The following is a 17,001-nucleotide window of genomic DNA, read 5'->3' as shown; positions in this document are numbered from 1 at the left end:
GGTGTTATGTCATGGTAGCTTGGAAACGACGTCGTACCTGGAGACGCCAAGTTTAATCGCTGAGGATTGATATTCTACTACTTCCCGTTCACAACGACAGTGTACCCACGTTGTCCAAATGCTGCTGATACGAAGATTACCTTCAATGGCGAGTTCACTCGTGACAACTGCTTTCCCAGGGCGAGGCAGACCTCCTTGTGTTCATCATACTCAAGCTGAACTCGTATATCTAAAGTCACTATCTCTTTACCCTAAACCTGGTTGCCTCTCCTTATGTTCCACTTCCACCTCAGACTCACAAACATCCTCCGAATTCTCAGACTTAATCGCCGAACAATCGTCAAAACGCGTAAGGAATTTCATCTTAAAACTGCTTTTATTTTATTTCACTCATTGGTGCCTTACTAATTGCTTCCATTTTTAGGAGGTGAATTGACCGTCTTAAGAGAGCTGAGAGTAAATTATTAACAATTTGAAAATAATTTTGACGTTTTACTGATCATGCAGAGCCCTCTCGAACCTGGATTGTATCTAGTAGCAACACCAATCGGAAACCTTGAAGATATCACCTTACGGTACTTCTCTTTTTATTCAATTTTTTATTTCTTTTTTCTTTTAATAGAAAATGAGCCTTTCAACTATCATTAGTCTTACCACTGCAGAGCTCTCCGTGTCTTAAAGTCGGCTAACGTGATACTTTCAGAAGACACGAGGCATTCTGGAAAGTTGCTTCAGTATTACAATATCAAAACTCCCCTTGTAAAGTATCTTAAACATTCAATGCTATGTGTCTTTGTTGCATTTCAATGCATTTTCCATCAATACTATTTCTAAGCTTTAGATTTTCAGCTCAGTTATCACAAGTTTAACGAGTCACAAAGAGAACAAACAGTGTTGAAAAGGTTGAAACAGGGTGAAATTGTGGCGCTGATCAGTGATGCGGGGACACCTGGCATTAGTGATCCTGGTACGGAATTGGTGAGTTTTCTGCTGTCAATTCTGCGTCTATGTTTTGTTTAGCGAAAGAAAGAATTTATCTTATGTCCTTTCTGTTAGTAGATCAGTGATCTATAATCGTGACATTTAAGTTATTGCCTGATAGGAATTATTAGAGTATCAAATGCAGCCTGCCTTTAAATTGTGTTTGGAATGGCTTTTTAAACTTTGTATCACATACTAGGGGAGGGGAAGGGAGTGCAATTTTGGACTTGGATTGTTGCTTTAGATAATTTAAATTCAAAATAGATTAAGTGTTGTCCTGGAGGAGTGTATTTAATAACTACCTCAGATGTTCTGTAATAGAAGTGTAATTGCTTAGCTGTATTCTTCTAACTGTGTTTAATGCTTTCTGGACATGGTTCCTGTCGTTGAAGACTTTTGAAAGTGATTCTCTATTATAATAAGAGAGGTGACCTCTAGGTATTTGGAAACTTAATGCAGGCAAAGTTATGTGTGGATCAGAATATTCCTGTTGTTCCTATTCCTGGGCCTTCTGCATTTGTAGCTGCTCTTTCTGCCTCAGGCTTGGCCACCAATGAGTTTACTTTTGGTAATATAGTGGCTGAATTTTGAAATGCTCCAAGCAGGATGCAGTGCCAACAGCTTTTGGATTGTGGGACTAATATTACTTTTATTGATGCAGTTGGATTTCTTCCTAAACATGCTGGATCACGGAGAGAGAGACTTACCGTTTCTGCCAGTGAAGTGAAAACCCAAATATTTTATGTTCCTCCTCACAAGCTTTGTCAATTTCTTGAAGAAACTTCCTCACTTTTTGGTGACTCAAGGTAAATAAGTTATCTACCAAAGTGCATTGATTATGTGTAGTTTTAGGGTGTTAATATGGTTTGGAGTTCATACACAGATTTGCGAGTGTCATCACTTCATTGGTGAGATAAAAAATCAGATGTCATTCTTGAAACTGGAAAATAAAAGTAAAATTAAAAAAGAAGAAAAAACAGTTTGAACTATCCTTGTATTCTTCTTTTTCCAGTGAATGAGTTCATATCTTAGTCAGTGGCTCTAGGTCCTTAGTTGGCTGGGTGCATCTATTGTAAATTACTGTCAACCTTATCTATATTTATACTAGTTATATGATTGCAATTCTAACATCTTTATATGATTGCAATTCTAACATCTTCTACTTTATAGAGATGGATGTACTATAACTATTTATGTTGTTCAATTACTTCGATTAAAGTTTTGAGACTAAAGAGGATCATCAAAGTGACAAACTGATACAGAATACTACTATGTGAAGATATTTACTTCTCCAATTCTTGTTGTATACAAGAGACAAATGACAGTTGATTTCCTTGCATCACAGACGGTGTGTCATAGCTCGGGAAATAACAAAGATGCATGAAGAGGTAGATGTTTGTTACTTCTTACCTCCTGTTGTTTTTACATCTTTGGCCATTTGTAAAAGTAAATGTTATAATGGTCCGTGATTTCCCTACCAAATGAAGGCACCAAATTATCTCTTCAAGTTAGTACGTTCTCATTGTTTGTGGTTTTAATCTGTCCGTGGATTATGCTTGTAAGTAAACATATATTTCTCCACCCCTCTGCAAACAGTTTCCAATAGAAAGCATCTAAAAGTAAAGAGACATATAATATCCTGCGCCAGTAGGAATTGCCATGTCAGAGTGATCACTCTTCTTTTGGTCAAGCATTTTAAAGTTGACATTTAACATACCCAATATTTATATTGTAATTAAATTCGAAGTGGTCAATTTAACTGGAAATGATCAATTGAACTGGAGGTGTAATTGCTAACTGTTATTTTATGTAAATTGCTTTTCCTTTTTATGATTGTTCTTAAATTCATCATGTTTTGAGTAAATTCAAGGAGCACACCCGTAATGGTGTACCATGACATACTGCCATTCTCTAGCAAACAATATGTGTACTTTTGTTAAATTCATTAACAATCAAAGTGGCATCAATTCTGTTTGTGGATTTTAATCTATGATCTTTGATTTACTAATGAAGGTGGTTCTTGCTTGATTAGTTTTGGCGGGGTACTTTGGGGGAAGCCAAACAAGCGTTCTCAACTCACCAACCCAAAGGAGAAATTACACTCTTAGTTGAAGGCAAGGCAATTTGTGTGGTTGAAACTCCATCAGAGGATCAGCTTGAGAATGAGTTGAGAGAATTGATCTCCTGTGGGCACACTCTTTCTACGGTAGCTACTTCTTTAATCTGGGTTATATTCAGGTTTAACCATACGAATTTCTCTTTTGTAGACCTTTCATGCATATGAGAATATTTCTTAAATGCTCTTAAGATGTATCACATAATATGCAGTAATTTAGACCATTTCACCTATGAGGCTAGTTCGCTTTAATCTTGATTGAATTATAGGAAATACAATAAGTGCAGTTTTTGTGGAGAGGTAAGCAGGAGGGTTTTGTCACTATAAAAACACACACTTCTCAATGTTTTAGAATAGCAATAAAAACATCATCTATTCTAGTTGTAGATGTTTTAATCCCATCCCTGTAGACTATCATCTATATTTGTTATGACTTGGTTTTGTTGTTTATAATTTCCCGATTGTGTGCTTAATTTTTGCTGGTCCTTCCTAAATAATAGTAATCTGGTCTGAGTAAGGACATTACTTGTAGTTGTTGTGACACTTTTTATGTGTCCATAGGCTGTCAAAATGGTAGCTGAAGGAACATCAGTGAGGAGGAAAACTGTATATTCTCTGGCATTGAAGAAATTTGGGAAGCAACTTGAGGCAGGGATGATTCAAATAAATGCTAATCATCCAGTGAGTGGCTTCTGTTACTTGCTATTTAAATGTTTTACTTGTTCTGATAAATTAGTCAAATAATGACAAAGTCTCTATGGCCCCTCTCTTAACATAGACTGATTGAACAGGAAAAACCATGCTAAGCTATTGTTTTCTCTCCTAGCAAGTTGCACGTTCGCGTCAATGAGTCCCACTCTCATAGCAGAAGCCTACACAAAAGTCGCTGATTCATGATGTGAAGTCAAGGGACAAAAAACTTTAAACACAGTCACTCCCGATTGTTGGGTTTTTCTTTTTCGATTGACATGAAACTTGGTTTATATGCAAATTTGTTTTATTGACCAAAGATGGGCCTATCTAGCTAATATCCCTACACATCTGACATACGAGTTGATTGGGTTATTCCTTTGGCCAATGACTCGTGTCTTGATTGGGAGGCAACACAGATTTAATGTACTATGCACGTTTAAGAACTGTCAACTGATTTAAAGTTTTATGTATATATGCAAGAGCTCACCTTTTTTTCCTTGCAATTCATCTATTTAATCCTCCGGAATTTGAAGAATAAAAGTGAAGCATGGGTTGAAAGTACTAGTTGTGCATGTCGAAGAAGAAACTCAATTGTCTGATTGACTAGTTTCAGCATTTCAGAGATGAATATGAGAGAAAGAAAATGCTTATAGGAAGATGTTTATATATCCTCTTATGTTAAACACTTAATTTGAGTTGCAAGGATTTCATGGTTATTGCCCTCTAAGTTGAGAGGTAATTACAGTAAACCAAGAGCAAGCAACACAAGTAAATCCCAATTGATGGTGGATGGAAGCAGAACCAGCTGTTTGAAGAAAGTACAGACAAGATCCAAAGGCCACAGTCGAGCGGTCGGGAATCACGGGCACTGCAAACTGCAACGTCTCATGTGCTGCTGTACATCATCATGGACCCCTTCAATCAAACACTTGTCATCCCACCGTCTGATCTCTTCCCTCAACCGCTTATATACTACGTAATCACTCAATATCATCTTCAATAAACAATATTATTCATCCCAGTTTCTCCTTTATGCCATTATATTTACAACAATAAGAATACTCCTAAGACAATAACACTATAAGGCCACATTAGAAGATGTAAAGGAAGGTCGAAATATACGTTGGCCTGTGGCTAAAATATGTTTAGGATCGAATTCTATTTTTCTCTGATAAAACTGACCCCACTTATCTCCAAAGTGGTCCATCCACTCCTCTTGTGTAGTGTAATGAGGCAAGTACTGTTTCACTTTGATTCCCGCCTCATCACAGAATCTGAGGACCCGACGGTTCTGATTGCTGAGGTAGTCCAAATTGTGGATCTCATCTCCGGTATCCAAAGCTGATCTTAGCAAAGCAACAAGGTAAAAGACGTCCTCATCTGGGGTCACCACCGAATTGCTATGGTCCCACCTACAGCAGATTATCATAAAAATTAGGAAATCAATTAAACATGTTGTGGAGCTTTCTTAACAAGAGTACGAAAATGCAAAATGGTAGTCGGGATTTGACTGTTTTGATTTTCAAACGAATCAAAGGGAGAGGACCCACAATGGATGACGGTTTGTTACCTATACTAACGGCAATGTTCCTGGAACTATATTGTAACAGGACATGGTACCATCCCATCAGTGGGTCCCTTTCAGAAGCTCTCCTGGCACGAGAATCTTCCCACTTGGGTCATCATTACCGTCCATTTGTTCACTTCTAGTCAACTAAATGAGAAAATGTGTTTTCCATCCTAGCTGGCTAGGAAACAAATACCCTTCTGCTTTGTTGGGCTTCTACATGTGGACCACGTGTTTGGTTTTCAATAAGTGCCACGTGTAGTTTTTTTTTCATAAACTAAGGACCACTTTGCTAATGTGTCTCTCTACTTCATCTTCAACAGTCCAATAATTTTAACCTTCTACACTTAATTGATAAAAAGGGTAAAATTCTATGTTATTCGCGTTGAATTTGATTAACCCTAAACCCTAAATGGTAAAATCACTTATTAAGGTTCAACACTGAAGAGATTGGGCTATCATTTCGCCGACAGTCCCTATTAAGTGACAGACAAAACGCTCAACTAATTCCTCACATTCACATATCACAATAAATTTTCTGTCTTTAGTTAACCAATGAATGGAGAACACGCAAGCAAAGCTAATTGAAAGATCTTAATGTGTAGTATGTGAATGGCAGGTGACGTGGCTGTAATTGTAAGATGCGATGTGGACATGTGATGAGGCATGGAAGTTGGATGTTCCATGCATGCAAAAGGACATAAAAGAAGTATGATACATGTATCAAAAATATTAGGCGTACAAAAACTTTTATGTACAAAGTGACGCGCTAACTGCTTAATAGTTAATATCAGTTACTGATATAACAACTGTCACATTTAATAGTAGGTAAGAAATATTAGGTGTATAAAGACTTTTATAAAAAATCTTTGTACAAAATGACATAGTAACTGCTACAACATCAATTATCAGTAGTGGAGCAACTGCAACATCACTTTGTTACTAGTTGCCATGTCACTTTGTTACTGGTGGTTTAACAATTACTTACATCATTTTGTACATTGACATTTTTTTAAGTGTTTTTATACATCTAATATTTTCTACTCTTTATATTATTGTTATATATATATTAGACAAAAACTCACTTGTTATTGTTCATTGGGTAGATGAGAATGGGTCCACTTGTTTTATTCCCCAAAATGCCCTTGAAAACACCCTTATCGAAGTCCGAGATTCTTGATTTGGGAACAAAAAGGTTTAGCCAAGGGTGAGGCACATCCCACAAACCCTTGGACCGGAGCTTCAACTCGGCCTTGTGGACCCGGTCCAAGAAATCCACATAAAGTAGATCAGTTGTGAAAACTGATGTGGGTAAAAAATCCAATTTCTTTAACAAAGCGTCTACTTCCTGCAAACAACAGATGGATAATTAATATCTGTAAACCAACCATTTGCTTTTCTGAGGATAAGTTCGATTCCGATGATTAATTTAATTTAGAAAGAGAATAATTAGGTGGGTGGACCATGGACGGCTTAGATTTGGTAATAGTTAAAGTAATATACAATGAAAAAGTAGTATTCCTTGTTAGTATCAGATGGGATGATAGATCACAGAAGATCTTTTGATGTTTTCTTGTGCGTATTTAAATACATAAAATATTTGGGTTAGAGACTAAAATTCAATCATATAAACCATTAAAATCAAAACACAATAATACAAACAAGGACAACGATGCTTGTAGAAAGTTCTAACTTCTAAAAAGATAAAAGCTAAAACCATAGAGTTTACAGCATGCATTTGGCAGCCACTTCCATAGCTAATGACTTTTAAAACCCATTATAACTACTTTTAATGGTGTCAAAACCACCTGCATGCTTCAACACTATATTACTTTATAGAGATAGCTAATGGTATTACCTGATCAACGCTATCAGCGGTAGATTCATCGTAGTTTTTGGTGATCTCCAGGCAGTATAAAACACCCCCGTCAGCATTAAGGGAGCTGATTTTAACTGGATTACGAGGGGAAAAGAAGGATGACCTCCAATTATTGATAAGCCCTTCATCTACAATAACAAAACCCTCAACATAATCGAACTTTTTGCTGGCTGGTTGTTCATGCAATGAGATGAGATATTCCTGGTCTTTGGTAAAAGACGAAAAATTGGAATACAATACTCGGATCCACCTCACCTACAGAAATAAAAACAAACAGACCACCCAAAGAAAAAAGAAAGACACCACGTTAGAGACTTAAAGGCGACGTCAACAATATTTCCAGCTTTAGTAGAGCCGTTTGAATGGGTTAAAAATATCAAATTAATGGACCCAATTAACTTTTTTTTTTTTTTTAAGGTCATCATCATTTTTTTAGCCCTTTTCGAAGAAGTAGTAAAATTATGTAGCAGTGAAAAAGAAAGAGAAATACCCTTTGAGGAGCTGGTTCAAGACTGATTCTAGCTCGAGTGATGATTCCAAATTGCCCTAGACCGCCAAGAACAGCACGGAATAGCTCTGTGTTTTGCTCTTCTGAACATGTCAAGAGCTCTCCCTTGCCTATTGATTAATTGCCAGAAGTAGCTTGGGTAAGAAGACTGGTAATAATAAATGAAGTACAACTGACCACAGTGAAAAGCCGATCGATTAACAGGATATGTATAGTTAATAGTAACAACTAATTAATTACTATACTAAAAGAAAATAATAGATAAATAACGAGTACGATATATTACTATTCATTTGAGGAAAAAAAAATATATACATAGAGAAGACAAAATCAGTCGGAAAAAACTAAAGTAAAACGCAGAAATAGTACATGATGCCGAAGACAAAACTATCTTGTCAACCAATTGCTAAAAGAAATACTTTAAGAAAGATGAAAGTTCAACAAATCAAAAACAAAACCCACATTTAAAAACTAAACTTTGAAGAAAGATGATAACAGTAGAAAGTTCTAAGAAAAATAAAAAAGACCATGCACCTGTAACAACGTCAAGCTCATGAACATTGCTAATCTGAGGACCATGATTAAAAGCCTGCCCGCTAATCCCCGCATTAGACAAAGTACCTCCCACAGAAAGGTACAAGTAATCAGTCCATGACTTTGGTGCGAGTCCATACTTTAGCGTACTCCTTAGCACATCTATCCAAAGCTCTCCTCCCCACACGTCTATATACTTTTCCTTCTCGTAAACCAGAGGCAAAGCCGGCTTCCCGGAGACAAGCCGTTTTCCTCTGGAGCCGCTCATCTGAATTACAACCCCATGAGTTGTTTGTGCCTGACCGTTTATGGAATGCCCATGACCCCTTGCCGAGACTGTGAAGCCATGAGTTGACTCATAGGCAGCTTTAACTAGCCCAGCTATGTCCTCTGCTGAAGCCGGGTGCAAAACTGCTAATGGCTCGGCTCGGCTTAACCTACCAAAATCAAGTGAAGCTGTTTTGACATCGGATGGGTCTAGGCTAAGCTGACCGTCGACTCCGTGGCGGAGGAGCTCCATGGGGTCAACTGTTAATCCCACAGTAACAATTAATCTACAAATAGCAAATGTTAAAAGAAACTTAGTGGCCATTATTACTGGGTTGGCTTCTGTTGGAAGAATGGGTTATTAATGTTTTTGAGAAATTTGGGAAAGTATATATAGAAGAAGAATATGAATACTATTGAATAGGTATGTCGTATGTGTATATAAATTGAAAAAGGTGAGGATAAAGGAGAAGAGAAGAAGGTGGCAGTGTTGGTAAAAGGAAACAAGAAATCAAAATCCTGTAGGTAGTCGTGGGACTAACGTAAGCCTGGATTGCCCTTTAAAGATTTTGTACGTAACATGCACAGATGCCATGTTCCTTCTTTTGCCTTTGCCTTTTGTTTTCAAAGTTAAAATTTATCTTCTGGTTCTGGCACAACGAAGCGAAGAGCTTGAAGTAAGATAATAAAAAATTGTATACAGAAACAGAAGAGGAGAGAGTGTGTGTGTGAGTCTGACTACGTCTCACTCTTTTTTAGTGTCTAGGATATAAGCTACAAGTTCTCAATTTATAGGACAAAACAGTACTGAAAGGATGGTGGAGACACGTGGTTGTTCACGTGCTAGGAGTGAGGAGACACGTGTAGAGAATGAGAGAGCGAACAGAAGAGAAGAGTATTGGTAGGGGTCCAGTTTTGGATACGGAGGATCCATGTGGGGAACTGAGCTTGGAAACCTTCACGTGGGTGCAGATGTTATGCTACGCAACCAATAAAGATTCTCTATTTCTATTTTTCATCATCACTAAATCATGTTTTAATTCTAATTAAATTCCTTAAACAAAACCCAATGCCTTAGATATTACATTTGCCCATGCATGCAGCATAACAACTGGAGTGGGGGCCGTATTTAATTAAATTTGGTGGTGACAAGTGACAACACCTCGCTCTATTTTAATATGACTCTGCCAATTCTCCTTTGGAATTTCTTAATTATATTATACAAAACAGCTAAAAAATCCCAGTTGACTTACTTTCAGTCTTGCACAACACCGCGTTATTGTGGAAAACTTTTAGTTTTTTCTTCGCTTTCATCGAGTTAAAGAGTGACAACATTGCTACTAAGGACCATTCAATGAATTTATATATATAAGATCTTATATTAGATGGTGGGAATTATGTTGATCAATTTGAATCCCATGTGGTCGGGAAATTGCCATGCAATATGATTATTACTCCGATTATTACATAAATACATTGGTTTCAGTCTTGTAATTAATCTTAAGGTTGGCTTCGTTGAACCAATATTATGATGAATCCTTTGGAAAATCTCACTGTAATGGGAAACACATGGGGTCCAGTTAGGTTAAATCCAAACCAAAGATTTTTGGAAATGAACTAGAATACCTCCAATGTGAACTGATTTTTAACTTGAAGGAAATTAACAAGTCAAGTCTTTAGGATATATATATCTTCATTCAATTCAAGGTGTGAACAGTTGAATTAATCTTCATGTTTGGTACAAAAAAAAATCTTTCTAATTGATTTTCTCTATTCTACGTACCATCGATGTTGATCCTTTAGTCAGTGACAATCAATGTTTTAAATGAAGGAAAACGATTTCATGTTTCTATAAATAATTTCGTCGTTGTTCGTTTATAAAATGACAAAAGAAACTTCAAAAAATTTTATCTACCATTAATTTCCTTTGTCATATGTACCCCAACAACTGAAACATTAGTACATATAATATTAAATATTGGACCTCTGAGAATAACACGAGTTGGTGAAGACTTGAAGCCTTCAAACTTTCCAAATTAATGACAATAATAATAACAGTTTTCATGATCATCAAGTTTCCTATGTTAATTCCCAGAGAATCGATAGGTAAGATTTTCAATTCTTTTCACAAGAAGGAAAAAAATCCAACCATATTTTTTGTTCAGTATCACTTTCTATAAAAAGTGCTGTTGAATTTATTATAATAGTAATGGAAATATATATATTGTAATTACCTAGGGAATACAGAATACCCGTGAACAAGGCTTTTCTTTTCTCTTTTGTGGTGTTTTTTTCTCTGATACCTATAGATTTGGACAAAAGCTCATGAAAGGTGTAAAAACTTGATAAAGATTCAGTTTTTTCTTTCTTTTAAAGGACAAAAACTGTGGCGTCAAGTCCTTTTTTATCATGAATTGGGCTGCAGTCTCAATTCAACTTTCCTTTTGTTTCTTTTTCTTTTCCTTAAAAGAGGGGACTTTGTTGTTCTTATTCTACGAATTTCTATGTTGCTCTACATCTTCCTCAGACCAGAGAAAATATTGTCCGCTTCATACTTATATAAATTATTGCTTCAAGCTGGGGTGTAGAATAAGTGGCCTAAACTGTCCTTGGCCCTTGGGTGCTTCACATTGATTGTTAATAGGGGTGAATATTGGAGATTTATCCGACTGTTAATTTCAAAATCCTGAGGATTAGTTGAAATACACATAAACTGGTTTAGACACTTCAGTCACAAAAAAAAAAAAAAAAGAACAAGTGCGTATTCATAAAATGAATGAATGATCAACGTGATACAAATATAAGTGCTATAAATATTGCCGTTTCATACTTACCAATTTTAGTGTTAGAATCAACAATATCCATTAAATAAGGGTGTTTTCTATATGAATTAATAATGTAAAATTATTACTTCTAAAGAGAGTTGGGAAACATCATTTTCAGTGAATATATTATATATCATAAACTTACCCCAATAAGGAAATCACAGTCACCCCAATACTAGTGCATATAAACCTAATTTATTATTATACGTCATGCATGAAACCCTTTTTTTTTTTTTTTTTTTAAAAAAAATTTCTTCATTAAATTGCAACACAAGTCACCCTGCATAATTGCGCCGTTAAGAAGGTTTTATTGTATTCTATTATCGACGATACTTTAGCATTTAATTGGTTGCTGTTGCCAAACCACAGCCTACCTTTTTCACTTTAGAATGAATATTTTTAATATAAAAACAAATCGCAAAAGAAATTCTTGTGGAGATTGGCTTTCTATAAAGAATATTATTGATGCAAGCAAAGTGTATTAATATATGGCTTTGGGGAATATTAGTATATGATTACGTACCGTACTATCCCTCTAAATAATCCTTGTTTACTTAGATTTTAATTCTAATGGTTTATTTGATAGGTAGCAGAGAATAATATAGGCGTCTAATCTTCAGTAACACGATGATCATTTCAACATAGGTGCACTTGGAGAATTCAAATCCCGTATCTTCTATTCATCTCTGTCTGTTTCAAAGAGTCCAAAGCTGTGGTTGGTTTGAGAATATTATGCAATATATTATATAAAACCATTAGGAGCTTTGAATAATATAAATGATAATGGAGGCATTGAATTAATTTGGTGGGGGCACTAATTTAATGGACCAGAGGATGGAAACATCTAAAACCATCCAATGATATAAGTTGTTGAATATAAATAGCAGGTAACAGCTGGTGCATATGTATAAATTATGAGATTCAATTGTCGAATTGGTAATGAAATGACACCCATTTCAGAGACAAAAGCACAAGGATGGTTTTGTTTGAATTTGTACAATGTATGGCCATGGGGTTAATCTCATGGCTAATCTTCGTCATCATTTTCGTTTCCTTTTTTCTTTATAACATCTACAAAATCAAAATCATATCACGAAAAAAAATTGTACGTGGCTCCCGCTAGCTGCTTGATTGGTAGCTTCATGAATTCGTTAGATTCGTTTTGTTTTTTTCTCTTAAAATCGTATCTCATTTCACCTAAGTTGGATGATTCAAATAAATATCGAAGTGGCAGAAAAATGTGAATACAAACAAATTGAAATGTAGCACCGACTAAATAGTCATTGGTCCTTTTGCAATTAGCTAAATCGATTCATGAAATTTAATTTTTATAGGTCGATTCATTCTTCGTGATTTGTAGCATAAGAAACGTTAGATAGCTATATTCATTTATTGGTTTCTTTTTCAAAGTTGTTCTTTACAAAAAATAGAAAAGGGATCAGCCCATTCACCCAAAAGAAAAGGAAAAAAATAATGAAAAGTTTCTTCTAGTTTATTTGCAGATATGACTTGATTGATAAATAGATTTGGCTCTCTTCCAGTGTTTTTTCTTTTTCCTCATTAAACTAAACTCCGGGAACTTTGCCTCTGGTCGGACCTTTCTCTTTACTCACTCAAGATCTTCAAGGTTGATCTTTCATTTATAAAAAATGAATAAATTAAAGATACATTAATTGTAAATTTTCTTTAGAATATATATATATATATACCATCATCTTGTCTTTCTTTTGTGTTACAACATACAACCCATCTTTAACAAGCAAAGTTTTCTCTAAGTTAGTGCCATGCAAGAGGGCATATGGACCATTAGATCTGCAAAACAGTCATTTTTGTATAGAAAGCTGGTTATTTAAGAAGTTTAAATGTGTGAGGAGAATCGGTCNAAGGAAAAAAATAATGAAAAGTTTCTTCTAGTTTATTTGCAGATATGACTTGATTGATAAATAGATTTGGCTCTCTTCCAGTGTTTTTTCTTTTTCCTCATTAAACTAAACTCCGGGAACTTTGCCTCTGGTCGGACCTTTCTCTTTACTCACTCAAGATCTTCAAGGTTGATCTTTCATTTATAAAAAATGAATAAATTAAAGATACATTAATTGTAAATTTTCTTTAGAATATATATATATATATATATACCATCATCTTGTCTTTCTTTTGTGTTACAACATACAACCCATCTTTAACAAGCAAAGTTTTCTCTAAGTTAGTGCCATGCAAGAGGGCATATGGACCATTAGATCTGCAAAGTAGAGTCATTTTTGTAGATAAAGCTGGTTATTTAAGAAGTTTAAATGTGTGAGGAGAATCGGTCTCTTTTTCTATCTGACACATATATATTTATAAATCATTTGATGAGATTCTTCTTCTTTCTTCCAGTTTACAATGTAGGCTATATCATGATCTTGAGTACTAGAGAGAAACCCACTAGGCTTTATGAAAAGAAGATATATAGTGCATGCAATGTGGAGAAGTAAGAAAGGTTGCTTTCTTTACTTTTGTATATTTACAGCTCAACGCCAATTGTCTTCGAGTATCCATCATTATTATTAGTTTCTCCTTCCTTTCTCTCTTTACATAACCATCATGCAGACACATCTATGGTCCCAACTTGTTTTGTTTTATCTTTAAAAAATATTTTTTTCCAACTCTGTGTGCGCTGTTAATTAATAGAAAAATAAGAAGTGTGTTATTGATCAAACAATTAATAGTTCAATACTGATATATTTTATCATATATATTGAAGGTTTTACCAACCCTGCAATAATTTCACATGCAAAAGCAAATATGAACAGAAGCTTAATTTTCCTGTCCGCCCCAGTTCAGGGGTTGGAAATTGCTGTTGTGCAGACTTAATTTTAAGTCTTTGCATAATGTCAACATCAAGAGAAGATCGATGGACCTTAATTTCTTTTGATTTTAATGCATTGAGTAGGGTTTGGAGCCAGCTAATTTTGAGTAGCTGTGAAGGAATTAGCTCCCGCTGCTTCCTTATGTAATGTAACATATATACCCCATTAAAGGGTTTGGAAGAAAACAAAAACAAAAGAAGGGAACATCATGCTAAACCAAGAACTGATTTTTTTCCATATATTGTCTGGTAAAGGTTATATCTGATTAGAAAGAAAACGTAGAATTAGATAAAAAAACATTTTCTGAACAATGGTAGGTACCCTACAAGTCCACCACTAGGAGAACAAGAGACAATATTTGGGAGTTGGTTTCGTAGATGACAAAAGCCAGCCTAACTTTTTCAAATTTCAATTAAGATTTACAATTGTTGCCACACATGGATATCTTATTCCCGTTTGTATTCGCCATATGTGTTTGAACCGCAACTCATCTGCCTAAATTTAGTTAAAAAAAAACCTGCACCTCGACAAAATAGATATGAAAATACTTTGAAAAACGACAAACTCTTACTGATCATGCTTTGAAATTTGAAAAGATTTACACTAGATTTTCTTCTCACCTCAAGATTGCGTCCTTTCTCTTCACATTAATTTGAATTTTACATGCACCAATTCAATTAATTACAACTGTAAGAGGAAAACCAGAACCAGCAGCACAAGCAATGGCTGATGCATGCATTATTTGATGAAAATTCTCAATTACGTGGTTGCCAAGTATATTCATAGACTTTGAAAGTACTTGTAATTGACTCGAGTAATTAAGGACAACAATTATTTCAAATTTAACGTAAGAGAAATTAAAATATCAGATTAATTGGCGGCATTCCTTTTACAGCCACCACTCATATTAATTTTCTGGTTCTTAGTTCTTACTGCTCCTCCCAGGCCAGTTACCAACTTCGATTAAATTCCAATATAAATGCAACGTAGAGGTGTTAGCTTANAAACAATGGCTGATGCATGCATTATTTGATGAAAATCTCAATTACTTGGTTGCCAAGTATATTCATAGACTTTGAAAGTACTTGTAATTGACTCGAGTAATTAAGGACAACAATTATTTCAAATTTAACGTAAGAGAAATTAAAATATCAGATTAATTGGCGGCATTCCTTTTACAGCCACCACTCATATTAATTTTCTGGTTCTTAGTTCTTACTGCTCCTCCCAGCAACCAACTTCGATTAAATTCCAATATAAATGCAACGTAGAGGTGTTAGCTTATTAGGTTCAAATGACAAAATCAAAGATGTGATGGGTCAGATTTCTGAATGTGCTATGTTTCTCTCCTCCATGCAAATGGTAGGCCAAACTGGAATAAAATCCAAAACAAGATCTTGATCCATTATTAAGGTGATAATAATCGTATCAGACTATTAATATTTTCGAATTGAAACTTGGGTCCCATGTCATTAATTCCATTGATAGCTTGAATCCTAATGACCTAATACACACATAAACGCCATAGAATCTGACAACAGCAGTTATAATCACATATTTAACAGCCTAAACATCGTTTTTCAAATTATGTTTTAAAGAGCTTTCACCGATATTTCCGAACCCAAATCACGTCACTGGCTCAGACAGTAAGATTCTGGGGCAACTTGCGATGTTGAATATGATAAGGCTAATTGTCATCACTCATAATTGTATTTGTTTATATATGCTATAATGCTGTCTCTAATGTCTTATCTAAACCACTGGCCACTGTCTAAATATATTCTGGTCATAGTACATTTATTGTAGCTGAGATGACAAGATCTATTGGTGGCACCCGCATCATCTTAATGAGTTCCATCTACTAATTGGATCTACCAGCTTTAATTTTTATTAAAAGTTAAGCAAGCGTTTGGGGTTTTGTTTGGGCCAAAAAAATGTCTTCGGCCTATTGAGGCCGAAAAACGAAGACTTCTTCAATAAAGCTTGGAGTCATGACCCAATTCCGATTGGACTCATGATAGAATTTGAATATTGGATCCGTTCATTACACCTACAATGTTGCTCACTGCTTGAGCTCAATCAATAAAGGTCTCGATTCGTTTAGACCTTATCATCAGCTTATCTAAGTCTGGGTCCATTGATCCAAGATCGCTTAATGAACATAGGGTTTACTTGGACCTCAAGGTTGCCTACTTATTCCAACACTATTCGGATTCTACCAAGAAGATCCATTACTATCCTAATTCATCTAAGATCTGTATCTTAGACCGACTAGAACTCCCTTTCCCACTAAGGTAAGGGAGTCAAAGGTTTTCCTATTCACTAAACCTCAACTTCCAAGGACTCAAAGATCTTATAGTTGCTATTTAAACAAGAGGCAAGTCCTCTCACATTTAGGGAACATTACGCTTTCTAGCCCCATAGTTCTCACTCTCGAGAGCTTTACATCGCTATCGTAGTCTTAGTCTTCGACTAAATTTCTAGTAACCTTCTCTTTCCCTAACCCTCACTAAATTAGTCTTATTCAGCCTTGCTGACTTAAGCGTCGGAATGTTTACGACAAACACTACCCCAGTGCTTTCTGTTCACTTCAAGCTTGTTTTTTTTTTTTTTTGTGTGCAGATACAACAGATTGTTGGTAGCCTCAACCTCACGGGATCATACCCCCCATTCCGTAACCGTAGATTTTACCGTCTACAAGTTTCTAAACCTAAACTACAGTTTGTTTTGTTGATTTGAGAGGAAAGGTTTTATATTTATGCCTGGGCATTATATCATCAAC

General features: G+C 35.4%; 2 protein-coding genes across 3 annotated transcripts; one reads left to right on the top strand and one right to left on the bottom strand.

Moving 5' to 3' along the window:
• The first annotated feature begins 104 nt into the window (after positions 1 to 104).
• On the top strand, positions 105 to 4,293 carry LOC116127457 (ribosomal RNA small subunit methyltransferase I). Of its 2 annotated transcripts, none has more exons than XM_031413105.1 (10): positions 105 to 349; positions 508 to 575; positions 663 to 759; positions 850 to 978; positions 1,441 to 1,549; positions 1,643 to 1,787; positions 2,327 to 2,369; positions 3,014 to 3,187; positions 3,659 to 3,778; positions 3,889 to 4,293. In XM_031413105.1, exons 1-10 carry the CDS (start codon positions 119 to 121, stop codon positions 3,901 to 3,903), a joined length of 1,131 nt encoding a protein of 376 aa, XP_031268965.1. In that variant the 5' UTR covers positions 105 to 118; the 3' UTR covers positions 3,904 to 4,293. The 2 variants fall into 2 exon arrangements, with proteins under 2 accessions (XP_031268965.1, XP_031268966.1); XM_031413106.1 differs by having other exon boundaries at positions 3,876 to 4,293.
• A 481-nt stretch (positions 4,294 to 4,774) lies between these two features.
• Positions 4,775 to 9,291, bottom strand: LOC116127456 (cytokinin dehydrogenase 5). Its single transcript, XM_031413104.1, has 5 exons — positions 8,279 to 9,291; positions 7,727 to 7,854; positions 7,216 to 7,491; positions 6,443 to 6,705; positions 4,775 to 5,202 (listed from the first exon to the last, which is right to left on the bottom strand). The coding sequence occupies exons 1-5, from the start codon at positions 8,868 to 8,870 to the stop codon at positions 4,869 to 4,871; spliced, it is 1,593 nt and encodes a 530-aa protein (XP_031268964.1). The 5' UTR covers positions 8,871 to 9,291; the 3' UTR covers positions 4,775 to 4,868.
• Positions 9,292 to 17,001: the final 7,710 nt, after the last annotated feature.

The sequence above is a fragment of the Pistacia vera genome, unplaced genomic scaffold, assembly GCF_008641045.1.
Source record: "Pistacia vera cultivar Batoury unplaced genomic scaffold, PisVer_v2 Contig192, whole genome shotgun sequence".
NCBI classification, from domain to species: Eukaryota; Viridiplantae; Streptophyta; class Magnoliopsida; order Sapindales; family Anacardiaceae; genus Pistacia; species Pistacia vera.
Note: the sequence above shows the minus strand (reverse complement) of the source record. Positions and strands in the feature narration are given on the sequence as shown.